Below are 18,858 nucleotides of genomic sequence, written 5' to 3' on the forward strand. Positions count from 1 at the left end.
TGCACATTACTTGGGCGTTTCTGCCTCAGGTGTCGACTTCTTGTATCTACAACTCCGACAACCTCATCCCAATTTCGCATCATTCCAGAACAATTACAAGTTTCAGACCCATCTGCCGCTGATAGATTTTGTTTCTAAGGACCATTTTCAGAAACCCAATGTGCCATTAGGCCCACCGCGAAAATGACCGCATTCGGAAATCGTCCAGTATGGAATGTCTCCTGGCATCCGATAGATCGTGACATCATGACTAGAAATCGCATCGAATGAGATCCCAGGATACCCTGGCCCCAGAGTGGTCAATTACGGTTCAGGGCAATTTTGGGACTGCTTTGGAAAGGCTAACCATTGAAATGTGCATATTTTCGGGTCCCGATGTACTTCTTCACCTGCTGCACTACCTTCACACCTGAGACTCTTCAGGTCAAAGTTGCTCTGGCGGTGTCGAGCCTGTATATCGACGCTCGAGATCATGGCTGAGCAAAATGAGGACTACGGGATCGCCGAGGCGAATGTTTCCTCCAATGGAACAGAGCACGTTTCGCGATCGAGTTCTGAAGCCCTGCCCGAGGAGCAGCGAGTATTCGAGCACATCCCACCTGAAGATCGCGAAGAGCTTTCCCGAATTGCCTCCAACTTTCCTCGACATCGAGCTACCGATTCCGGAGTTGGGAGTATGGGCGAAATCGAGCGCAAGGACACACTGGAAGATGTTGAGCTAGGTGATCCTGTCCTTGACCCAACCAGCGATCAATTCGATCACTACAAATGGGCCCGCATGGTGCTTAAAATGATGGACAATCAAGGAGTATCTATGCGCAAGTCTACAGGAGTCGTCTTTCAAAACCTCAACATCTCCGGCTCCGGTGCTGCCCTCCAGTACCAGAATAACGTGGGCTCTATCCCCCCTAGCCCTGTTCCGACCCCAGGAATACATCTCCTTAGGGAAATGTGTTCCTCAGAAGCAGATTCTGCGAAATTTCGATGGTGTTCTTCAAAGCGGCGAGCTTCTGATCGTCCTTGGGCGCCCCGGTAGCGGATGCTCGACCTTTCTCAAGTCTTTGTCCGGGCAATTGCACGGATTAAAAGTTGGAGAAAGCTCCGACGTTCAGTACAATGGCATTCCTATGGAGACGATGCATAAGGAATTCAAAGTATGTTTACTTTATTGCAGCCTTTGGGCCTTTTTGCTAAACATTTCCTCTCCATCTAGGGTGAAGTTCTTTACAACCAAGAGGTCGATCGCCATTTTCCTCATCTCACTGTCGGACAAACTCTCGAATTTGCTGCCGCTGCCAGGACACCTGAGCATCGGCTTCAAGGAATCAGCCGGTCAGCCTACGCCAAACATATCACTCAGGTAGCCATGGCCGTGTTGGGGCTGAGCCATACTTACAACACCAAGGGTGAGACGAAATGCCCACTCTCTACAATAATTTCGCTCATAATTCTTCCAGTTGGCGATGACTACATTCGAGGTGTTTCGGGAGGCGAACGAAAGCGAGTCAGGTAGGTCAAAATCTTATAGGCTCCCATTATACCAAGCGCTAACAATTCAAAATAGTATTGCCGAAATGGCTTGTAGGTTCCTTCTATTATCATTTTCCAGAGCAAGGCAAATTTTAACGAACTTTCCTAGTGGCCGGAGCTCCTGTTGGTGCGTGGGATAATAGTACAAGAGGGTTGGATTCAGCCAGCGCATTGGAATTCGCCAAATCTTTACGGGTTTCTGCCAACCTCACTGGTAGTAGCCACGCTGTTGCCATTTACCAGGCATCCCAAGCGATCTATGATGTTTTCAACAAGGTCATTGTGCTTTATGAAGGTCGAGAGATCTTTTTCGGGCCATGCAATAAGGCCAAAGAATACTTCGTCGAGATGGGATGGGACTGCCCGCCTCGTCAAACGGTCGGAGATTTCTTAACGTCGGTGACAAATCCACAAGAACGAAAAGCTCGCGAAGGGATGGCTAATGAAGTTCCACGCACCCCCGACGATTTCGAACAATATTGGAAGAAAAGCCCTCACTATGAACGGCTCAAGAAAGAGATCCTAGAGTACTGTGAGGAGTATCCTGTTGGTGGGGAAGCCGAAAAGGACTTTGGTGCCACAAAAAGATTACGACAGGCAAAGCATGTTCGACCGAAGAGCCCATATGTTATTTCTATACCCATGCAGGTCAAACTCTGTGTGAAACGAGCTTATCAGCGCATCTGGAATGACAAGCCGTCTACATTGACCACCGTCATTGGGCGGATCTTCATGTCTCTCATTATCGGTTCGATTTACTTCGGAACCCCAAATGCATCTGCAGGATTTCAAAGCAAAGGAGCTGCACTTTTCTTCGCCGTCCTAATGAACGCCTTGATCAGTATCACAGAGATCAACTCACTCTATGATCAACGCCCTATCATAGAGAAGCAAGCTTCTTATGCTTTTGTTCATCCTTTCACTGAGGCTCTCGGAGGAATTGTCGCAGACATGCCCGTCAAGTTTGTGTCTGCCATTGTGTTCAACATCATCTTTTATTTCCTGGCCAGCTTGGTAAGCTGCGAAAACCTCCGAATGGAATTCTAATATACTAACTATGGCATAGCGATATGAGCCCTCCCAGTTCTTCATCTTCTTTTTGTTCACCTTTCTCAGCACCCTTGCAATGTCCGGTATTTTCCGCACCCTCGCTGCCTCAACAAAAACCCTGGCCCAGGCAATGTCTATGGCAGGTGTAATCGTTCTTGCAATCGTGATTTACACAGGTTTTGTTATCACTGCGCCCGAGATGGCGAAAGTTCCTTGGTTTAGCTGGATCCGTTGGATAAATCCGGTCTTTTACACCTTCGAAGCCCTGGTGGCAAATGAATTTCACGGTCGTCGATTCGAGTGCTCCCAGTTCATCCCTGGATATCCGAGCTTGTCCGGGGATTCCTTCATCTGTGCTGTTCGTGGTGCTGTTGCTGGAGAAAGAACCGTCTCTGGGGACGCTTATATTGAAACCCAGTATTCCTACTCATACGCGCATGAGTGGAGAAATCTCGGTATTCTTATCGGTTTTTGGATATTCTTTATTTCATTGTATCTTATCGCCTCCGAACTTAATTCCTCGACATCTTCGACCGCCGAATTCCTTGTGTTCCGTCGTGGCCATGTACCGGCCCATCTACGCAAATTGAAAAAGGGCCAGGGTGATACCGGTGCAGGGGAGGCAGCTCCAAAGCCTAAGGAGAACGAGAGGGATACTTCCGTTATTCCATCACAGCATGACATCTTCACGTGGAGAAACGTGTGCTATGATATACCGGTGAAAGGTGGTGAACGTCGACTTCTTGATCATGTCTCGGGCTGGGTAAAGCCAGGAACACTCACAGCATTGATGGGAGTTTCGGGTGCTGGAAAGACCACACTTCTTGACGTTTTAGCTAAACGTGTCTCCATTGGAGTTGTTACTGGCGATATGCTTGTGAACGGTAAACCTCTGGACTCCAGTTTCCAGAGAAAGACAGGTTACGTCCAGCAACAAGACCTCCATCTACACACCACAACAGTACGAGAGGCTTTGAGATTCAGCGCAGTTCTGCGCCAGCCCAAGGCAGTATCGAAGAAAGAAAAGTATCACTATGTCGAGGATGTTATTGAGATGCTTGGCATGCAGGACTTTTCTGATGCGATCGTGGGTACTCCTGGAGAGGGATTGAACGTGGAACAGAGGAAACTCCTCACCATCGGTGTTGAATTGGCTGCGAAACCTGCGCTGTTGATATTTCTAGATGAACCTACCAGTGGCCTTGATTCTCAAAGTTCCTGGGCAATCTGCTCCTTCCTGCGAAAGCTCGCAGAGCACGGTCAAGCTGTTCTTTCAACAATCCACCAGCCTAGCGCTCTTCTATTCCAACAGTTCGACCGACTACTGTTTCTGGCAAAGGGAGGAAGGACCGTTTATTTTGGCGAGATTGGTGACCAATCTCGAACTCTTTTGGATTACTTTGAGAGTAACGGGGCACGATCTTGTGACTCGTCAGAGAATGTAAGGACCTTACAGTTGCCTAACCCTATTCCTGCTCTATGCTAATATGAATTCAGCCTGCTGAATACATGCTTGAAATTATTGGTGCCGGTGCTTCGGGAAAGGCCACCAAGGATTGGGCTCTAGTTTGGAATGAAAGCCAGCAAGCCAAGGGAATCCAAACTGAGATAGATCGCATTCATGATGAGCGTGCATCTGCCGCGGGAAGCACATCAGACGAGGCCCAGGTTGGTGAGTATGCGATGCCATTCGCAACCCAACTCTGGTATGTGACGTATCGGTCGTTCCAGGGATTCTGGCGCGAGCCATCCTACGTATGGGCGAAAATTATGCTGGCCACTATGTCCTCACTCTTCATTGGATTTACCTTCTTCAAGCCGGATAGCTCGCTACAAGGCTTTCAAGATGTGATTTTCAGTGCATTCATGCTAACTTCGATATTTTCAACATTGGTTCAACAGTAAGTAGAACACTCATATCATTCCCGCACAGAGACTTACTGAAACGCGTTCACTAGAATCATGCCCAAATTCGTTGTCCAGCGATCACTTTACGAAGTCCGCGAAAGGCCTTCAAAAGCATATTCTTGGGCCGCCTTTCTCATCGCCAATGTCATTGTTGAGATTCCATACCAGATTTTCATTGGTGTGATTGCCTGGGCCTGCTACTACTTTCCCATCTATGGAGCAAACCAAGCCCCACATCGACAAGGTCTCATGCTCCTCTTCGTGGTACAATTTTACATGTTCACCTCGACTTTTGCTTCATTCGTGATCTCAGCACTACCAGATGCCGAGACGGGTGGAACAATTGCCACACTTATGTTCATCATGACCCTCACATTCAACGGTGTCCTGCAACCACCAAGCGCGCTGCCTGGTTTCTGGATTTTCATGTACCGAGTTTCCCCTCTAACCTATCTAATTGCGGGTCTCACTTCGACTGGTTTGCACGGCCGACAGATCCATTGCTCGGATGCAGAGCTGAGCGTCTTCAATCCCCCCCACTGGTTTGAATTGTGGTGAATACTTGAACCAGTACGTCACTGCTGCCGGCGGGCAGCTTTACAACCCGGAAGCCACGAGTAGTTGTCAGTATTGTCAGCTATCGAATGCCGATCAGTATTTGGCAGCTAGCAATATTTGTGAGTATTGAGAATATTCTTTGATTGCTTCTCGACTCGACTAACTGAATCTTGTAGTCTACAGCGAACGCTGGCGCAATTTCGGAATTGGCTGGGCTTATATCGGCTTCAATATCTTTGGTACCGTCATGATGTACTATATGTTTCGCGTCAAGCACTACAATCCCACGTCTTTGGTTCGTGGGGTTCGCCAGGGTGCTTCCCTCCTATGTCGTGTGTTCAAGCGGCGGTCGGGAGAGACGCCTAAAGGGAAGGAGGCGGACAACGGCCGACTGGTTTAAACGTTGTCTTTGAGATGAAGAATTGTCAGGACTGTGCTTATTAACATCTGTCTTTATTGCTCTCAATTTTTAAACCAAGAATTGATAAATAAATAAAATTGTCTCTCCTTATCAGCATCCGATGTCAGCTGTATACCAGTAGAAAGAAGCTTCACATGGCCTCTAAACCTCCTGGTCCCAGAACTTCTTTGACGGCACCTTGAATGTAGGGGTGCCACCTTTTGTCCAATATCCGGGCAATTGATGCAATCAGTATAGCGGGTCTTGCCCCAATGTACCAGCAGTCCCCGATTTGATTTAAGATCACGCAGTAATGTGCAAGTAGAATGAGTGCCCCGGGGTGCTTTTCCGATGTCAAGGTGAAAAACCTCTGCTCAATGTGCATCGGCCAGGTTCCAAGTATATTCCACGCAGTTAAACCAATGGTTTTCTTGGCGCGATCGACATACGCGAATGACTCGGCCAAAAGGTTCGCTGCATGGCGATACACCCTTGTGCTTTCTTCTGACCAATCATCCTCCTTGGGGATGATAGACAGGAAAACATCCAAATGAGATTGTTTCTCTTTATCGCTAACATCCAAGTTCCTCTCCCAGGCAGCTGCCAAGATGCTGGCGCGGCCACTTTCAATTCGGTGCCAGACATCTTTAAGCATATAACAGCCAGTGCGAATGAAATGTAACCAGGAAGGGAGGATCTGTTGAGTGTTGGATGGGCTGGCATCAATTATAAGGAGGGGATTGCTGGACTGTTCAAGGTCGGTTGCTAAGGAGTATACCACGAGGAGATAGGCAAATGCGATGATTGCGTCGCAATTATCCTCCGTTGGGTTCTCAATGGCTTTGCGGAACTCAGGTATAGCGGCCTCTTGGTGGCAGCATCCTCGAAGTGTGTATTTCTGGCGCTTGGCTGGATTTGAATGTGCCACGTGCAAAGCCGTGCAGGCTAGCATTCCTTGTAAAAGAAATTTGTTATCACAAGCAAGTCCTGGTACGACTTCAATCCAGACATTCTCGGTTTTCTTGTTGGTCACAAAGGTTTTGTATGAAGAGTCGAAATAATGTCTCAGCAATTGAGAATCAAGCGCATCTAGGTGGTACTTTTCTTGTAGACGTTTTACCAACGATTTTTCCAGTCGTTGATCTTGGCTGACTGCAACCTCTTGGGGTTTTGCTATTTGACCTGATTTATCCCGTGTGTTCTGGAGTTGTCGTTGATTCTGTCCGGTAAAGTAGCGTAGCATTCTACCGCGAAAAAATGTCTGCAGTAATGTGAAATGCCAGTCAGTCTCCGGATTGCCCTTCTTGGCATGAACTGCGGGCCAGTGATTTTCCATTCGTTTATTTGAAGCGCACAGATAATTGCAGCCCGGCGCCAAACATCGCCATCCCTTCTCGACTGACAACTGCGGTACAGGGAAATCGTCTGGAGGAGGCGACTGCACTTCCTCCGGTCTCTTAAGCTTAAGTTCCTTGGTATATGTAATATAAGGGCGTCTTTTCTCGTGATGAAGATGATGGATATCTTTCAGATGACGCCGGATCGCTCCAGGTTGGATCGCATAGTGACAAGTGGTGCAGATCAACACGCCGTAATCGGGCCGATGGTGGAACAGCTCCGATGGGGCCAACCCCTTCTCCTTTTGGGCTTGAAATCTCTTGGTATTTCCGGTCCCTTCCAAGCTCTTCTGTCGGAGCATGATGAATCTGAGCTTCTGTGCAGGAACCAAATCGAGGCTGATGATGATGGGGGGGGGTAAGGCCAACAGGGCTCTGACGCTAACCCGAACCGGAGCGTCGATTACTTCTTTGAGAGAGAAATGACGGTCCCGTTCGGGTTAGCGTTCTCCGAGTCTCATTGATTCGTCATTTACTTTCTTTGCTTTACTAGTTTTACTAGTATCTTCGGCTTTTATTTTGGCATCTCCGTACAGGGGGGAGGGAAATCTGTGGATATAAGTATCCAGGGAATGTCGCCGGAGTCCTCTATTTTATTCTTCTCAGACTACATCCGAGCATTCATACTTCTCAATTGTGATCTCATTCATACCTTCAATTTATTCTTCCAAGGTTACTACTCCCCTCAATTATCCGTTATGTCGCTCAAGTTTGAACGCTCTGTACTTGTTACTGGCGGCACTTCTGGCCTGGGCTACGAATGTGCATTGGACATCGCCCGCAAACACCCAGAGTATCAGATCATCATTGCCTCGAGATCAGATGCAAACTCCGCAGCCAATACAATCAACAAGACTCTCAACCAGAACAATGTTCAATATCTTCCCCTCGATTTGCTCCAACTGGCCAAGGTCCGTTCATTTGCCTCAGATTGGAAGTCCCATAACTTCCCACCGATACAATCAATGGTTCTGAACGCAGCCTTGCAATTCCCGGGAGCTGTCGAATACTCCGATGACGGATTTGAAAAGACGTTTGCCGTCAGCCACATTGGCCATGCTCTCCTCCTATCCCTTTTGCAACCTTGCCTCGCCGATACCTCCCGCATCGTCATCGTATCGAGTGGAACGCATGATCCTCTGCAAAATTCAGGCATGCCCGACGCCATCTACAACTCTGCTGAAGAGCTTGCTCATCCTACCCCGGAATCGGCAAAGGCAAATGGTCGCCAGCACTATAGTAGCACCAAGTTGGCCAACGTCCTTTACACCTACGCTCTAGATCGCCGTTTCGAGGCCATCAACAAGAAATATGGAAAGAAGTGGACAGTCACTGCATTTGATCCTGGTCTGATGCCCGGCACGGGACTGGCGAGGAAAGCAAGCGCCGTTGAGAAATTCCTTTGGTCGCGGGTTTTACCTCACATTCTGCCGCTTTTGCGCCTCTTGATCTCTCCTAATGTTCATACCGTGCAGGAATCTGGGCAAGCACTGGCGAGACTGGCGGTTGGTTTGGACGTTGAGGGATCTAGCGCTGTCTACTATGAGGGCATAAAGGTTATCGAGTCTAGCAAAGTGAGCCATGATCAGACGAAACAAGAGGATTTGTGGGAATGGACAGTCGGTACTTTGGCTTCTGGGGCTAAGGAGAAGGCCTCGTTCGAGTTCATTGATCTTGTGTAAGTTCAAGTCTGGAATGCGGTGGTACCAAGTAGTGGTATTTATCTACTAGACTGAAGACCTACATATATATACCTGTTTAATACTACGTTTAATCATGAGAAACCTTAGAAACATTCTGATATTTTGCTGGCGAACCTGACAAATAGAAATTTTAGGGTTAATAAGAGCTGAAATATACTATATATGGATAATCTGAGACTGTTTATAAACTAGAACGTAGCGTTCAAAAAAATTAAACATGATTTGCTCAATTCTACTGATTGAGATTTGTTTTAGAAGAAGTGGTGATTCATAGATCCAACTGTGGAGCTAGATTACATCAACTAGCATCATTGGTCTAGTGGTAGAATTCGTCGTTGCCATCGACGAGGCCCGTGTTCGATTCACGGATGATGCATTTCTTTTTGTAATTCTTCTTTTTTTTTGTTGTCTATTAGGGCTGGATTCTCAGTGGCAGATATTTTTTTATTTTGTTGCCGAGATTCAACAAATAACAAAGATATATTGGTTCTGCTACCGCGAAAACTCCATGGCAGCCTTGCATCAGGTGGCTGAACTTCCCAGCTTATGTGCCATCTGGGCCATACTAGTATGAACTGTTATCGAGTGAGCGAGCTACAATCGCAAAACCCGATTATTGGAAATGAGTAGACAATTCATTTTGCAGATTGACAAAAAAGATCTCGTCCTAGGTTCAACTTCAAAGTTGAGATAACCCAATGTAGATAGACAGGAGTTGAGAGACATTAGATATAACAGCGGGAGATTTCCAAGAAACGGATGAAAGGGAAGACTGGGGTATTGTGCAAAAAATCGAGGAAAATGAAGACGTGCGCCGAACGCTGGAGATGGGAGACCAAAAGAAGGACGAGAGCGGGCAAAATGAAGACAAGCCGGGAATCAAGACCAGCTGGCCATGAGGGTGTAAGGTACCTTATTCCAGGCCCTTTTGCGGTTCCGTTTCCGAGAAAATGACGCCCGATTAAATAGGGAGTTAGAACGAAGGGCGGACCACAACAAAGGCGTTAACAAGATGGCTGCTTTGCCATCCTTGATCAGGTAGTGATTGATGCTCCTTGAGCATGTGGCCAAGATATGCAATTCGAACCCGTTGGAGATTGGATAGCTGCGAACGATTAGAATGAGATAAACAGCCAAAGACAAATTCTTTTTGTACACACCTCTCCTTCTTGATGTATTTTGCGAGCCAGGAAGCCCACACTCTGGCTCTTGCCTATCAACAGTACAAGGTCTGGCCCGCCGCGATCACTCAGTCGGACCTGGACACTAATCAAGTCTCGCTCACTCGTCTTGCCTTTCTCATCGCGGCGCCGTTCCAGGTCCTCGGATATCAACTCGTCACCCGACGCATCGTCTGTCGCAAGCTTGCCATCCGAGAGTGCCTCGGTATCATCATCCTGCCCGATATCATCCCGTGACCGGTCTCCCGTTGATGTAGCGTTCTGGACCATATTTTCCGGGTCACTAACGATACACTGTGGCAGGCGATACAGTGCTCCTTGTTCATCGTAGCATCCCTCGCAGAAATCACCCGTGGGGACAGTGACGCCCGCAGCATCGACAATACTCTGCGCCGTGGAGAGGTCACCCGCGCGCATCAGCGTGATAGCCGTTGAAAGCGCAGCCCATACCTCTTGGCGACCGGTCACTCTCGTCTCGAAGAACTCGCGACGCTCGCGATCCAAGTCGGCCCGGGTCCAGGCGCGCCGCTTGCTGTACCAGACATGTGGGCGGACGGGCTCGTTGTAGTGTTCGTTTAGGGCGACGTTTGGAGGTCTTACCCGGCGGCGACCAGTCTGTGAATGCGCTGGGGGATCGCTGGCCGTATTCCGTGTAACCTGCGATCGACTGTCCTGGATTTCCCGGTCGTCCTGGGATTCATCATCACGCGACGGCACGGACGCGCAGCAACCCTATCGGGAAGCGGGTGGAGATGTTAGCTGAGGCTCTGCGACATGATTTTCCGCAGTGGATATGCGCCCAGATTGTCCGCCGAGGATGAGACGTGAGTCGTGTGGCAGGGTGGTGGTCTGGGCGATAGCTTCGAGGTGGGGGATTATTGCCCGAAGGCAAGACTTGAAAGGGACGTACCATTTTGATTGCGATATAGACACTCCATAAGCCGGGGAGAAGGGCGAAGAGAATGGACAGGAGGGGTTGAAGGTGGGACGATGATCCAAGCTCCAAGCCTTACGAGTCGCAAAATGCGGAGTCAACCAGAGGGGGAAAAGAAGGTCAAAATGGGCGAGGGCGAGGAGAGGGGGGACTTGGAACTTCAACTTGAAGGAAATGCGCCCCGGCCCCCTCCAGGCACATTCCACGGGCTGCACCGCTGCTTAACTTTGGAAATCAAGCATTGATGATGTCAAGCCGATTTGCGGTGTTTTTGGCCTTTTGGCCTTTTGGCCTTTTTTCTTTTTCGCTCAGATACACAGTCGTCGTACAGCGTACTTTGCTTACCAGAGGTACGACAGTATTGATCGGACATAGGTATTTTCATGGAATATTGAGATCGCACTTCTGTACTACTCTCTTTGAAGTCATTCATTTTAGTCCTTATCTTCGTCCTCACTGCCAAAAATGGCCTTGAAGACATCATCACGCGGTCGCTCGGAGGTGAACACATCATTACGTGTCAGATCTATTGCGTGCCAGACAGTGCAAAAGACAACTTGAGCAGTACTTGAAGAACCATAGCATATTGCTTATAGCCTGGAGTACTACTCAATAGCTAGGTCTCTCTATCTTTAATAGCTTTGTAAGAATGCCGATTAGGTACTTGAGTAGGTAGGTACTCCAGAATCTGGCCATATAATTCTACCGTGGGAGCTTGCGAGTCAAAGTTATGTCTGTTGCTACCCTAGTTTTCTATGAGACTTTGGAAATAAGTGTTACCAGTAGACATTATTTCCCTCTTTACTAAGACTGGCGCTGCTGCTGCTGGTCATAGCCAGAACCATGGAGACCGGGATTGTGTTGGTCTTCCCCTTGGGTGTTTGCCTCACCAATCATCCGGTTCATTTTTCAGGTTGGAAGCAGTGTGTTCTTCCCGCTGGGCCTTTGTCTGATCCTCCTCGGCTAGAGCATTAGGTAGCTCTCCCCCAGCGTTGGCCTCGGAAGTGTGATCCTCACGCTCTTGGGCCCAGGTCTCAAGGTGCTTGCGAATGAAGGAAGGTCGTAGAAGAAGATTGAGTGACAACCAGCTTTGGAACAAGGTGTCCATAAAGGCATATCGTCCCTTGTGGTCCAGTTCAGCCATGGCGATCCTGTGCAGTTCCTCCTGGGCTGAGTAGAAGGTCAGGATGGAGATATCGCCGGCGTTGAAAATGCGCTTGAATTTCTTGTTCACTTGGAATTGATTCAAAAGCTTGTCCACCAGAGCCATAGTCGCTTGCACATTTGCCTCGTTGAGGCTTGAGCTGTTAGAGTCCTGGGTCTGCACGCCTTCTGGAACGTTGATGAAAACCGTGGAGTTTTCAACATTGAACAAGCTCTTGTTGTAGCGACGCATCACTATTGTCCTGGTACTATGCTCCTGGACTAAATCGCTGTAGCCGTTGAGGAAATGACCATCATTCGTGATGAGGACACCAGGAGTTAAGGTGCGGTTGTCGTCGAGCGCCATGGTGTCAAGACATCAAAAAGACGACAGAAGAGGATAAAGGCGTTGAGAGAGCGGACGGTGATGGGGGGTAATGAGGGAGTGAGGAGAGTAGAAAGAGAAAGACCAGAAGACTCAGCGGTTTGGTGATTAAGGTTGGTGAGTGGTGAATGGTGGATGGTGAATTGGAGTGCTGGAATAGAGCAAGGCAGTCACCCGATCAGGCAGGAATAAACAATAGTGACAAGACTGGGGAATGAGTATGGGGTCATTGACCTGATCAAAGTGTGTAGCAAAGCTACGACACTAAGAAAAAGGGACCGTCTCGCAACTGTTGCGGTCAAGCCACAAGAAACCCCAGGAGAGCTGAGGCCTGAACTCCTGAGGGGCGAAGTTTTGAAGGGGAGAGCTTCGAAGTTGAGATGTGAGAGGAAAGATGGAAACCCCCATCAAAGCGAGTGATGGATGGAATTAGAGAAGAGTAATAAGGCCAGCCATCTCAGAAGTTGTTGGTAATAGGGAAGGTGGAAGGTGGAAGACAGAATACTAGGCCCCAGGTAGTAGTCACTCGACCAGGCAGTAACGTGCGAGGCATGGCGGTTGGAGTACCATTTTGGCAGTAACTGTACTGCTCCGAGTCTACTTACGGCGCTCTACTAGTTGAGTAGCTTGATCCCAACTTGAACCTTGGAACAATCCAGTTTGCTGAATATAGTTACCAGGTAGGATGCTGGGTAGGATACCTGACTGTATAATGTTTGAATCTCCAATGCTGCCATCTGTTGAACACTGACCCAACGGCGGCTATGAACCGCCGTACTCTATTTGTTAAAAAGGTGGTATAAATACAGGATATAATTGTCGTCATCGATTTTAGTCCTCATCCTCATCTTCGTCGTCACTGCCGAAAATGGCCTTGAAGACATCATCGCCCGGTCGCTCGGCTTCGAGTGCATCATTGCGTTCGGGTTCTACAACCGGAGGAGGGACAGGGGAACTCGCTTGATTTTGCCCTGTGGTCCCAGAGTTGGTAGAAGCAGGCCCACGGCCTGTTTCCGCCATGATCATATCCATCACGTCTTGTGAGATCAGTTCTCTGGCCTTGGTGTCGGGTTGAGAGCCACCAGGCTGGAAGCGTGATCCAGAACCTGACTCGGAGGCTGTTGGTGGTTCCCCGGGATCTAATTGAACATGTGACGGGGGCTTAACATTGAATCGCTTGCAAAGAAGACGCGATGGATAGAAGGATGTAGTGCTTCGGGTCATTGGTCCAAACATTCCGATCTTAGCAGCTGCCACGGCCGGGTCGTCCGGTTTCTCATTGGGCCGACTCAGTGGGTCGTCATCGGAGTCGGGTGCATCTGAAGCAACCTTGGGCCCCGAGGAAGCTGACGTGAATCGGGACGCCATAATATTAGACATGGGTTTGAAGACCTCCGCAGCACGCGCAAACTCATGCATCTCGTTGACCCAATCATCGGTGCTGGACCCCTGCAACCGGTCCGGAAGGGTGTCGCGTATCTCTGCCCGAACCTCGAGGAAGTTGCGATAGCGTGCTCGTTTCTCCTCATCCTCCGAGTAGGGCATCCACCCGCTGACAGCCCGAGTTAAAGCCTGGACAGCTGTTTGTTTGTCTAATTTTGGAACTAGATCCCACAGGTCTTTTCGTCTTTGCGAATCCGACATTTCATAGCCCTTTGGAGCACCCTCGCCGAGGGCGGGAGGTAGATTGGCATTGCCAGTGAGCTTCGCAATTCGCTCGCGAGCCTCGGGAGTCATCCAATCGAAAACGGATTTTCCAGGTAGTTGGGTCTCGCCTAGGACTGCAGCTCGGGATGTAGGATCGAGTATTGATGATTTGGCGGCATCCGCCGTGGAGACATACCCTGAAGTATTTTGGTCATTAGAAGTTGGTTGCTTAGCAGGCTTCCAGCCCTCAGGGATCGTGGGAGGGTCGTATTTCTTGTCAGAAATGGCGAGGCCGGAAAGACCATCGGCAAGGACGAAACCGTCCAGCGGTAAGCGTCCATCGCGGCATTTTCTAAATCCTCCAGCTCCTCGAGCAGCAACCACCTTTTTGGAAATGAAAACAGGCTTTTCGCCGAGCAGGGGGTTCGAGGAGGCGATTGTAGGTTTCCCTTCGTCTGCTCTGCTTTTCTTCTTCTTCTTTTTATCACCACCAATGGTTATATTATAAGAGATTTGAGGCCCTAGGGAGTAAGGGTCTTCGTCGTCGGATCCAGTGTCATTGAGGATGCCGACTCCAAGGCCCCCTCGACGCGGTTGTTTGGCCTTGGGTAATTTAGCGGATTTTGTTTGGTCGGCAAGACGGCCACCAAAAAACGAATCTACCTCTTCGGGTTCCTCTTGTGAAGTCTCCTGAGGTGCCAGTCGTGACTCTCCTGCAAATCCCAGGCCCTTGTTATCGGATTTTCGGACGAATGAGACCATCGGTGGATTCTCAGGTGCGAAGAGATATGTCTTGTCGGCTCCCCCGCCACCTGGAGCCGAGGTATCGCCCAGATCTGCCTTGCGTCGTACTTTGGGCCCAATTCCCTGGCCTTCACGCCATCCCATTTTCTTCAGAAGTTTAACACCCATTGTCTCGCCACCGGTTTTGAGCAAGTCCATGAGTCCCGTCCGTCGGGTGGGATCTGTGTCTGTGGAACCGAATCCAGCGAACCCCTCCGCGGTTTCTAAATTGCGCGACTCCTCCTGCTCCCTCAAATCCTCTTCGTCCATAAAATCCTCGGGTCGTTGTTGGGATTGTTGTTTCGCATCTTTCGCATCGCGGGCGCGGTTTTGGCGAGAGGAGACGAAAGTGGCCGGGGTCCAGCCTTCTTTTGAGCCAACGCTGTTGAAGTAGCTGGCGAGACAGATAAGTGTAAGCATATGGACGTCAAGATGAGGTGGCCTTGGAACATACCCTGCACTGAAGCCACCAGTAAAGGCGCCATGGAGGCGCTTCCTCCCCGCTCGTCGGTCACCTCTTGCTTCCAAACTGGCATGTACGAGCCATCATCACGCGCGGCTGAGTCCAAGGGGGGGTAGTGGTGTACCGTATACTGCGTATGGAGGTCGCAAGTCAGCCTGATCGGCCTCAAAGGTCGCGCGGGGACGCTTTGCGGCCATCCTTGAAGCTTTGGGAGCTTGCAAGGGAATGTTGAACGTTTGAATGCGGCGGAGCGGAGCAGTGCGGTCATTTCCTTGGCGTGGAAGACCCACTCAGTCCATACTTACCACTGTAGCCCTACGGAGTGTACGTATACCTCTACCTCTACCCAACTATAATAGCTCACAGTAACTATCTAAGTATATCTTATCCTATTTCAACCGCAACGCTTGGGTTACTGGGAATTGGAGCTGGACGGGTTTTCCGAGTCCACCAAAGCTTATCACTCTTCGGCCCCCACATCAGCTGCATGTGTAGACGAGAATGCTTCTTCTCATATTCCTCTCCTCCTTCACTCCACACAAATGGAATCATCCACATACTCTGAGTTCTCTCTGCCTAGTCCGATGTCTAATAGCAACGACGTAATGAGTGGTGATGCGACGAGACCGTCGCCAGATCTCTCTAGCTCGGAATTATCTGGCCCCCGATCTCGCAGCTGTGCCCAATGTCGATCACGGAAAATCAAATGTGACCGCCAAATTCCTTGCGCTGGTTGTGTCAGATCTGGATTCCAATGTGCTTATCCTGCCGGGCCCGGCAGGGCACAGAAAAGGCCACGGAGGGCGATTGATTCCCGCGTACTCGATAGGCTATCCCGCCTTGAAGTAATAATGAAACAAATGGGTAGTGACAGGGGCCAGGATACTACTGAGAGGACTACTTCCACACAACCAAAGGAATCAATTTCCCGAGTTGGACTGGCATCGAAGGATGAATCGAGCACAGTTGATAAACAGCTTGGCCGACTGGTCATCGACGATACGCGAAGTTACTATGTGAGCAATAAGTTGTGGGCAAACTTGACAAATGAGGTTAGTAATACTTGGGTTGATATGGTACCTATTCATGGTCAGCTAATCGCTGTTGAGGTAGATCGAAGAGCTACGAGACTTGCTTTATGATCCAACATCTGACCATGAGGGGGGGTCCCTACGACGATCTCAATCAACACGTACAGGACTCCATATTAAATATGGGCTCCAACGCAGCAATACTAGGATTCCAGACAATTGCTCCATCGACGCATCCTTACCACCCGCCACTGTCGCAGGCGGTGGCCTTGGTGGAAATTTTCAAAGAGAGAGTTCTACCCCTGGTGCACATATTTCATGCCCCGACACTGATGCGTGATTATTGGGATGCCGTAGCTTCTCTCAATACGTTGGATCGAAATAGCGAGGCCTTGCTATTTGCTATCTACTACTCCGCTGTCATCAGCATGGAATCTGAGGAATGCGAGAACGTTATAGGTGTTTCACGGGAGGTAGCTCTCAGGCATTATCAGTTTGCGGTGCAGCAAGCCATGGCACGAGCCGACTTTCTCAACACCCAAAGCGTGACATTGCTTCAAGCCGTGGTCCTGTTCTTATCTGCATTGCGAAATGTAGATGCCACTCGTCGAACATGGTCCCTAACTGCACTTGTTTTCCACATTGCTAGAGCCATGGGGCTGCATCGCGATGGAACAGCTTTCGGACTACCGCCTCTTGAGACAGAACTGAGACGCCGTTTATGGTGGCATATCTGCCTCCTTGATATACGATCCTCGGAACATCATGGATGCCAACCAATAGTGCAAGACTCGGCATTTGACACTAAAACGCCACTCAATATCAATGATAGTGACTTGGTACATGGAATGAACGAGCCGCCCATAGAACGCGAAGAGGCTACCGAAATGACATTTTGTCTTGTTCGCTGCGAAGTACTCCGCGTGGCATGGAAAAGTAGCTACTTTTCCCCGAGCGAGATGTCTTCCGATGAACGCCAAGAAGAGAAACTACCTACAAACCCCGAGGAAATGGCAAAGAGCCTGACAGAGAAATTAGAGGAGCGATATATCAAGCATTGCGACCCGAGTATCCCATTTTTCAAGATGTGCATGACTGTGGCGCGACTGATGATTAATCGTATCTGGCTGGCCATTTATTACCCACCAAGGCAGAAGCCTAGTTCGAGCCTACCTGCAGCTAGCAGAGACAAGATGTTTCTCACAGCGATCAGTATACTTGAATTCTCCACGATTCTCATTACCAGCCCCGAAGTTGCTCAATGGACATGGCATTCAAAGACTCATATCCAATGGCATGCAGTCGTGATTGTTTTGGTTGAAATTTGTTCACGCCCATCATCCCCTGAGTGTGATCGTGCTTGGGAGTATGCAAATACAGTATACAACAGGTGGAACTTGCGAAATGACAAGGCTAATAACCTCTGGAGACCAATAAATCGCTTAATGGCTAAAGCAAATTCTGTTCGGGGCACTCAAAAGAATGACGAGCGTGAAGCACGCCTGAGGACGCCTGGCATGGCGTCAGTGACATTCAACGACTTGGCGGTGGATATACCCCCGGACTTCCTACTTGAACCACCTGAGCTATTTCTTAACCCGGACTTCTTGAATGAGGCCCACAGGGACCTTGAGTCGATGTATAATGATTACACGATGGGCGATTGGATTGCAGAAGGCGGAAATTTTGGATTCGGTGTGGATTAACTCCCAATACTGTGGATATTACGGAGCCTGGGTCTAAAGGAAATGTGCCAAAAACAATATTCTATTCTTGAGTTTGGTGAAATATGCAATAAAAAAATCTAAATGGATATCACGGATCCATAACCTCATCCCATAATAATTTCCCAGGCAATGTACAAGCACTACCAAGCCACAAAACCGACTTCAGCTCAGTTTCAAAATCCTCCCATTTTGAAAGACCATGGCAGGCTGTGTGAAGCTGAAGCCTGTCCACGAACCATTCTCTTTCTAAAGAACCTGTCGCGGCGATACCCCCGAGAGTCAGTATCCACAAATATAGACTGCGAGCTGACGGTGGAACGTCCTTGGTTTCCTGGTAATATGCATGGAGCTCTGTTTTCAACATTCGGCTGAGTGTCACCAATGGAGCGCTTTGCGGAGGAAGGGGAAATGTCACGCCGACTCCGAAAATGGTTAATGCAAGTCGGCATGCTTCATAGAGAGGATAAGTACTGGCGTGTGAGGAACCAAGTCGGGTGGATGGAAGCAGAGACATGATATGCCATTGTATGATGTTTCGGTGGTCACAGAGCATATCAGTCCCGACTGGCATACCATCTTCATACATCTCAACTTCAGACACATATGTCCGATGACATTGAAAGATGGCTTGCATCTCGGGTGGCATATGAGTAGACTCGAAAGGATCGATATTGGGGTCAATGACGTCTTGTAAATCGAAAAAGCCTCCAGTCTGGAGAGAGATATATGGAAAACTTGGGCGCGAGAGAGATCGACTGGCCCCCAAAACACTGGAACTGAAGTAAAAAGAAAGTTTTAGCAACTTGGATCAATTTCAGAGGATAGAAGAAGAAAGGCCAACATACTAGGAAATGATGGCAGCCAGCCCTGGGAGTTCTATCTTGTCCAAGCCTCCTCTGAAGCGCACCAATTGGACTAGGCCAGCTTGATGAACTGGGTGTGGAGACAGACGACCATAGATATCTAGCCATTGAAGAGATGTCAATGGAGCTGGAAACGCCCGCTCTTTGCTGTCATT

General features: G+C 49.1%; 7 protein-coding genes across 7 annotated transcripts; 3 read left to right on the top strand and 4 right to left on the bottom strand.

Annotated features, from left to right (window-relative positions):
* Positions 1-472: 472 nt before the first annotated feature.
* Positions 473-5,446, top strand: N7481_009667 (uncharacterized protein; the record flags this gene model as incomplete). Its single annotated transcript, XM_057268886.1, has 11 exons — positions 473-892; positions 963-1,154; positions 1,214-1,406; positions 1,458-1,509; positions 1,565-1,581; positions 1,640-2,544; positions 2,597-4,021; positions 4,078-4,481; positions 4,539-5,010; positions 5,060-5,165; positions 5,223-5,446. The coding sequence occupies 11 exons, from the start codon at positions 473-475 to the stop codon at positions 5,444-5,446; spliced, it is 4,410 nt and encodes a 1,469-aa protein (XP_057119563.1).
* A 151-nt stretch (positions 5,447-5,597) lies between these two features.
* On the bottom strand, positions 5,598-7,145 carry N7481_009668 (uncharacterized protein; the record flags this gene model as incomplete). Its single annotated transcript, XM_057268887.1, has 1 exon — positions 5,598-7,145. One exon carries the CDS (start codon positions 7,143-7,145, stop codon positions 5,598-5,600), a length of 1,548 nt encoding a protein of 515 aa, XP_057119564.1.
* A 396-nt stretch (positions 7,146-7,541) lies between these two features.
* Positions 7,542-8,525, top strand: N7481_009669 (uncharacterized protein; the record flags this gene model as incomplete). The annotated part of the gene is made up of 1 exon (XM_057268888.1): positions 7,542-8,525. The coding sequence occupies one exon, from the start codon at positions 7,542-7,544 to the stop codon at positions 8,523-8,525; it is 984 nt and encodes a 327-aa protein (XP_057119565.1).
* Positions 8,526-9,519: 994 nt separating this feature from the next.
* On the bottom strand, positions 9,520-10,640 carry N7481_009670 (uncharacterized protein; the record flags this gene model as incomplete). Its single annotated transcript, XM_057268889.1, has 3 exons — positions 9,520-9,651; positions 9,707-10,459; positions 10,638-10,640. 3 exons carry the CDS (start codon positions 10,638-10,640, stop codon positions 9,520-9,522), a joined length of 888 nt encoding a protein of 295 aa, XP_057119566.1.
* A 907-nt stretch (positions 10,641-11,547) lies between these two features.
* Positions 11,548-12,171, bottom strand: N7481_009671 (uncharacterized protein; the record flags this gene model as incomplete). The annotated part of the gene is made up of 1 exon (XM_057268890.1): positions 11,548-12,171. One exon carries the CDS (start codon positions 12,169-12,171, stop codon positions 11,548-11,550), a length of 624 nt encoding a protein of 207 aa, XP_057119567.1.
* An 849-nt stretch (positions 12,172-13,020) lies between these two features.
* On the bottom strand, positions 13,021-15,279 carry N7481_009672 (uncharacterized protein; the record flags this gene model as incomplete). The annotated part of the gene is made up of 3 exons (XM_057268891.1): positions 13,021-15,013; positions 15,074-15,140; positions 15,207-15,279. The coding sequence occupies 3 exons, from the start codon at positions 15,277-15,279 to the stop codon at positions 13,021-13,023; spliced, it is 2,133 nt and encodes a 710-aa protein (XP_057119568.1).
* Positions 15,280-15,624: 345 nt separating this feature from the next.
* On the top strand, positions 15,625-17,819 carry N7481_009673 (Zn(II)2Cys6 transcription factor; the record flags this gene model as incomplete). The annotated part of the gene is made up of 2 exons (XM_057268892.1): positions 15,625-16,138; positions 16,192-17,819. 2 exons carry the CDS (start codon positions 15,625-15,627, stop codon positions 17,817-17,819), a joined length of 2,142 nt encoding a protein of 713 aa, XP_057119569.1.
* Between the last annotated feature and the right edge of the window lie 1,039 nt (positions 17,820-18,858).

This window comes from Penicillium waksmanii, assembly GCF_028829765.1.
Source record: "Penicillium waksmanii strain IBT 27052 chromosome Unknown utg000008l:1.0-5622682.0:1.0-5626561.0, whole genome shotgun sequence".
NCBI classification, from domain to species: Eukaryota; Fungi; Ascomycota; class Eurotiomycetes; order Eurotiales; family Aspergillaceae; genus Penicillium; species Penicillium waksmanii.